Source organism: Diprion similis, chromosome 4, assembly GCF_021155765.1.
Source record: "Diprion similis isolate iyDipSimi1 chromosome 4, iyDipSimi1.1, whole genome shotgun sequence".
Taxonomy (NCBI): Eukaryota; Metazoa; Arthropoda; class Insecta; order Hymenoptera; family Diprionidae; genus Diprion; species Diprion similis.
Window position 1 is genome coordinate 11,316,313 of NC_060108.1, and position 6,150 is coordinate 11,322,462.

The 6,150-nt window shown below is 36.0% G+C and overlaps 1 protein-coding gene across 1 annotated transcript; it reads left to right on the top strand.

The window, feature by feature from the left end:
• The first annotated feature begins 1,171 nt into the window (after nucleotides 1–1,171).
• LOC124405303 (palmitoyl-protein thioesterase 1) lies at nucleotides 1,172–4,837 on the top strand. The gene is made up of 7 exons (XM_046880104.1): nucleotides 1,172–1,460; nucleotides 2,985–3,094; nucleotides 3,193–3,320; nucleotides 3,432–3,590; nucleotides 3,679–3,796; nucleotides 4,295–4,453; nucleotides 4,528–4,837. Exons 1-7 carry the CDS (start codon nucleotides 1,325–1,327, stop codon nucleotides 4,669–4,671), a joined length of 954 nt encoding a protein of 317 aa, XP_046736060.1. The 5' UTR covers nucleotides 1,172–1,324; the 3' UTR covers nucleotides 4,672–4,837.
• Nucleotides 4,838–6,150: the final 1,313 nt, after the last annotated feature.

Genomic DNA, 6,150 nt, shown 5'->3' on the forward strand with positions numbered 1-6,150 from the left:
GAGGACATTTAGTCCCGTTTACTACCCTTATGTTATCGCAAAATGTGGGTTATCAAAAGTTCTCGAGGTAATAGCGGATGAAGAAAATACCTAATTTGATTAAAACAAAATGTAACATATTTCATTTGAAATTTGACGGTTTCGTGTGAGTGAAAATTTTGCGTCACAATTCTAACACGTGAGATTCGTCTACACTGGTTTACACGTGATTACAAAAATATTTACACACCAAACGTCAGTTCGTAATTAACACTATTCAGATGTAGCCTTGCGACCTACATTGCTGACGTGTAGTCTCTTCACCCGGAAGTGTTTTTCGGCCCTGAAACCTGCGAAAGACCCTACGTTACTAAATTTATGGTCCATTCTCTGGCAGCTAAAGTTATGCGCCGTGGCCCTGTAATTACCGCATAATCTGACTTCTAACTTTTCTTACTTGTGAAAATATCAGCAGTTTACAAAAAGAGAGGAAGAAAAAACATTTAGAAATGTAATAAAGCAATCGTAACATTATGCCATATATTTACGTGTACAATATACATGTAATTACGATGCAAAGTATGATTTATGCTGGCAAATTAAATAGTAGACGCTATAATTGCAAGTTCTGTTACTGAATAATGTAGTTAATAATTGTCATTTTACCGTAATATGGCTTCTCGGTCAATTTTTATGCAAAGTCTAAATCATATTACGCTATTGAAGTCAAATGTATACGCATTAAGTAATATGCAATAATTACAAGAAAATAAAATGAAATATTTTTATAGAATCCACGTCTGTTTTCGTACCTCGTGAAATATTTTCGAAAGCTTATTACTTATGATTTCATGTTAATTACTTATGGATGAATACATCTTGATTTGAAATTTGAAAATATCTGCAGTTTAATTGTGTCGAATGAAACGATATAAAAATGTATAACTTTATAATAATAATGAAAATACGAAATAATTTTGAGAAAAACGCTGCATTTTATCAAAACCGTCTCAATACTTTTTTACTGGAGTGAATCTGGATTCTCTAGATATTAACTGAAGGTACTGACACCGGGTTTAGTCAAGTTCAAAACCCTAAGCATCGTCAGAAGATACGTATAGCGTGTAATACGCATGTTTTAACAAGTTCTTAAAGTTTCCGCAAGTAGCTCTGCGCAGATGAGAAAAACATCCTGAAGTTAAGGCGAAGATTAGTATAACACAGCCTTGTTTATCAGGCTGACATTGCATGTTTGTGAACTGCATGCAACAATTGAAGAATTGTGTAAACCGCATTTACACGGGTTGAATTGTTCATTTCTCATCGGTAAAAGTCAAAAGTTAAAATGTTTAAGGGATATAAAATAGTAATATTTCTGTCGGTGTTGACATTCGGCGGTGAATTTTCACGGGCTGAAAATGAAAATCAGAATCACGACGCCACTGAGCCCCAGATTCCAGTTGTTCTTTGGCACGGAATGGGTGAGTCAAATTAACGCTAAATATGAGAAAGAAAATGTCGTCTTCAGCAAAAATGTATCTCTAATCTCGTAAAGAAGTCGAAACAAGTGGCAAACCGGCATTCGTGTCGTGTACAATTTTAATTCATCGAGCTTCGAACTTTGGCCATAAGATGTCAGCTCGGAACGCTTTCTTGTTCACGTCTGCGATTCAGATTCTGACAATCTTTTAAGGTTATCTCTACGTCCATTTTACAAAAAAACTACGTCTCCTTATCTCTGGCTTCATAATCAACGTAAAATTTTAATTTGTTTAATTTGAACGAATCAGACTAACGATGAGCTTGCGAGCCTGCTTTCGAACTCTTATCAACCGATGTTGTGCGCTTTAGTATGGCTCAGACTTCATGACTTCGTTGTTTCTGTCAGTCGGTAATGCAGACAATGTTTCAGTTGGTAAAGCGGGTTTCTTGGTGCTTAAGTTAAGGTTATCGGATTGTCGTCCGACCAACAACAAACAGATTTAATTGTTTGTAACGATGTTGCAAAGCAGGAAAAATTTATTCAACTCCAGAAATTTACTGATATATTGATAGTTACGAGAAAGCGAATGGATTCATAAGACAAAGTTCATTGGACATAAAATGTTCAATTAATTTGGAATATGAGCTTTTTAAATTATTTGAATTTATTGGCTAAGAAGAGATGCGAAATGAACTGTTCACTGTAAAGTATCCTGTTACGTTTTTGATAAGAACTGAATGTTGACAAAATTGCCTAATTTTTTCTATTGTATATTGTATTTATAACTATAGTCAGGTCCGTTAAAAAAAATTTGTGATAAGTCCTGATATGGCCAGATATCAATCGTCCATATCAGGTCTGATATGAAAATTGGGCAGATTTGGTCTTATATGGACAGATTAGACCATATATGACTACATATATACACGCTAAACTTGCGTGTAAAAACTGCGTTTCGAAGATGGACTTGACTTTTGAAAGTTGAAATTATAGAGAATAGAACATTTTTTTTCAGTTGAACTTTTTTAATTCTTGATTAATTGGAGCATGAAAAAACAGTTTCTTTTTTAATACACGCAGCCAGATATGGTCAGATATGTCAGCGTATGATTACGTATATTTTGGTAAAATATTTCCCGATACAGACTTATACAAGAATATCAAGATATACATAAAAAAACTTAATTGGACTGATCAGACTATATATGGACTTATTAGATTTTTTTTTACGGATATCCACATAAACATCACCGAAATTATTTTGTACGTTCATCTACCGATGCAATATTTATCTTCCATTTGCAATTTCAGAAGGATTCAAAAATACTATGTTTCGTTTTGCAATTATTTGAAAAACTCCGATTACTGATCAGAACAGTGATCGCCGTCGAAACATCCAAAATGATTGCATGGTTTCGTTATTTGATAAATTTGATGATTGGTTTTCACGTTCGACACTATAAATATAATTTTACTCACCAAGTTCATTTGAGCTTCATAACTACGTAAATAATTATTTCAGGTGACAGCTGCTGCTTTTCTTTTAGTCTTGGGCAGATAACGAAGATACTCGAAGTCCATTTAACTGGTGTATACGTTAAATCCATTCGTATCGGGGATTCCGAAATTGAGGTAGACCCAATGATTCACCAACCACGATTGTAACCTTTCGTCATAATCATCTCAGTTCCTATTTTATAATTTAACTAATCCTCAGTCACTCTTTCTAGGATGTTGAAAATAGCTTCTTCAAAAATGTAAACGACCAAGTTGCCGAAGCCTGTAATCAATTGGCGCAGGACAGCCGTCTTCAAGACGGATACAACGCCATAGGATTTTCACAAGGAGGACAATTTCTGTAATAAGATATTAACGATGAAAAATACTGTGTCTGAAAATATCTCAACAAAATTTTCAAAAGCTTCAATATCTAATCCGTATATTAAGATTGGTTACTCCTTTAAACTAGACGAGCGGTCGCCCAGAGGTGTCCCAACCCGCCAATGCTCAACCTTATTTCTCTTGGGGGTCAACACCAAGGAGTCTACGGCCTTCCACATTGCGGATCCCTGGAGCATCGTCTCTGCGACTACTTGCGACGGATGCTTAACTATGCAGCCTATCTTAAGTAATGTTCCAATTGAAATGATTTAGGATCACTTGTTTTGGATCCAAACAAGTTTGATAGTTTCTTAATAGCGTCATTTGAATTCAAGGGTGGTGCAGCGAAAACTGGTTCAGGCCCAATACTGGCACGACCCGCTGAAGGAAGATGAGTACAAAAATAATAGTATCTTCCTCGCTGATATCAACAACGAGCTAATTTTTAATAAGGTAAGAATTTTGATAAACGGCAGATGTCAAGTAACTGATGTTTTTCATTTCTGGTTATGTATCTCTGATTACGCACGACCGTTGGTAAACGGAATGTCTTATACATTTGCCATCGCAAAAGCGTCGGATTAGACAAAAAAAAATACCTAAAATTACTTAGGAAGCGTGTTTTAGAAATCGAAAAAAATTTGCAAGCATTTTCAAAAGTGGATTTCTTGCGGGCATCACTATTAGTCGAACCGATTTGGATGAAATTCGCATGGAACACTGTTCATATTGCGAAGATGGGGAAATAAAGTTTCGAGCCCAATTACAATTCCGGTTTCAAAACAGCTATTGCCAACTTCGTCATTCTTCATGATATCTAAATAAATGCTAATTCAGTCAGATTATTTTGTATAAGCCCCGTTGGACACCAGCATATTGGACCGAAAAAAAACTGGAAGCTGTATGAGACACAAAATTAATTGGACACGGTTTGTTTAATTTTGGATTTAGGAGTACAAAAAGAACCTTCAGAAACTCAAGAAGCTGGTGCTGGTGATGTTTGAGAACGACACGATGGTCCAACCACGACAATCGGAATGGTTTGGATTCTACAAACCAGGACAATCCGTTCAACTTGAAACTCTTCAAGAGTCTGCCATCTACAAGGAGGTACCTCTTTTTATTACACGCATAAAATTTTTCAATCTTCCATATTATTTCAACCATATTTTATTCGCCTACAGGATCGTCTCGGTCTACGTGCCATGGACAAAGCCGGGAAGATTGACTTTTTGTCCATTGCAGTGGATCATCTTCAATTCACGGATGTTTGGTTTATCGAGAATATAATTAAAAAATATTTGGTTGCGAATTCTTCAGGATTTTAACTAAATCCATATACTCTAGGCATAAGGATTGATATGTTTTTATACAATAATTTTCTACTCAAAATAAGATTAAGCTCTTGATTGTAAAATGACTATAAATAGAAATTACTTTTGAAGATCTAAATATACTGTAACGAACAAAATAAATATACTCATAAAATAATTCTTAACAAATGAGTTCAAATGTAAGTGTTCTCTATAAATGTAAATATTTGCATTCCACAAATTTTCATCTCCGAAGTGTATGTAAGTAATTATTATCGCTAAACCAATGCATTTCTTATACCAGCATAGGCGACAAAAAGTAAAATCGTGAATATAGTCTATTTAGTACAAAATTTTTCAGATACTTTCCTCAAAACGCTAAATATTTTTGCATCGCAATTAAAACCAAATTCATGAATAATAATCAACAAACGACGTGTTTCAGAACTATAAAAACATTGAACTTAAATATACTGTCCAAAAAAAAAATGAACGACGCGAGTTTGCAAAATATTCACGGACATGGACGAGACTCAAGTTGGCCCGGATTAATTCCTGCAATAAATTTTATCAAACTCCTCCAAAAATCGGTCAATCAAAATCAGGAATGATCATGAAGAAGCAGTAATCCCGTGATGTTGGAGGCGACTGCGAAGTATAAATCCAACGTTTCGAAGAAAGGCATATCGCAATGGCCAAAGCGCGTAGCCCCCACATCTCGTGGACCAGGCGGCGCGTGGCTGGTGCCCCCATTAAGAGATTACATTATGACTTTACGGTGTACATAGACGTATGTATTGTATGTATGTACATGCAGACATCACATAGGTATATACGAGGCTCACTCCCCGTTCGGTGGGTATAGAAGCGCGCAGAGTTAACTGTACGTACCCTCATCCCCCGCCGCCCCCATTGTACGCGAAAGAGGGATTCATACATGCAGATAAATATGTTTTTATACAAAAAGTCGCCCACCCCCTCGCGCTGCAGAGCGGCATACAAACACGGTCATCATATGATTACATGGTACACTCTCCGAGAGGCCGACTCCGGCTCTCTTTTCTATAATATGCATTATACAGTATACACACTCGGCGAATGAGTGCGTGGGTGTGTGTGTGTGTATATACAGGCATTACCAAATGAAATATCTTTACGAAGGGCACGAATTGTATACCTACTTCGTAATGTACTGCTTCAGGGTTCGTCGACCCACCTGACCCGCGAGAAGATTCAAAAATCTTTGCGAGATATTCAGGGTAAGCTGGAGACGCGAATTTCTATTTTCAAATTACACTGCATCACATTGTCAATGAAAATTCTTTGAGTAGCCGTTTTTTTACATCATTTTCTCTAATCCGTCTTGCTAAATTAGCTCGTATTATGGTCAACTTGACTTAACTAACCCATATGTAGAAAGTTGAATTAACTTTACCTGCTTTCAAAATAGTACCTCGATATTAACATGGCCTGGAAAATTTATTCAAATTCAAA

Excerpts from the sequence above, each read along its gene's own strand:
- LOC124405303 (XM_046880104.1), top strand. The coding sequence starts at position 1,325 with ATGTTTAAGGGATATAAAATAGTAATATTTCTGTCGGTGTTGACATTC. Across the intron at positions 3,095-3,192 it reads TCGGGGATTCCGAAATTGAG|GATGTTGAAAATAGCTTCTT; the intron begins GTAGACCCAATG and ends CACTCTTTCTAG. Across the intron at positions 3,321-3,431 it reads TCACAAGGAGGACAATTTCT|ACGAGCGGTCGCCCAGAGGT; the intron begins GTAATAAGATAT and ends CCTTTAAACTAG.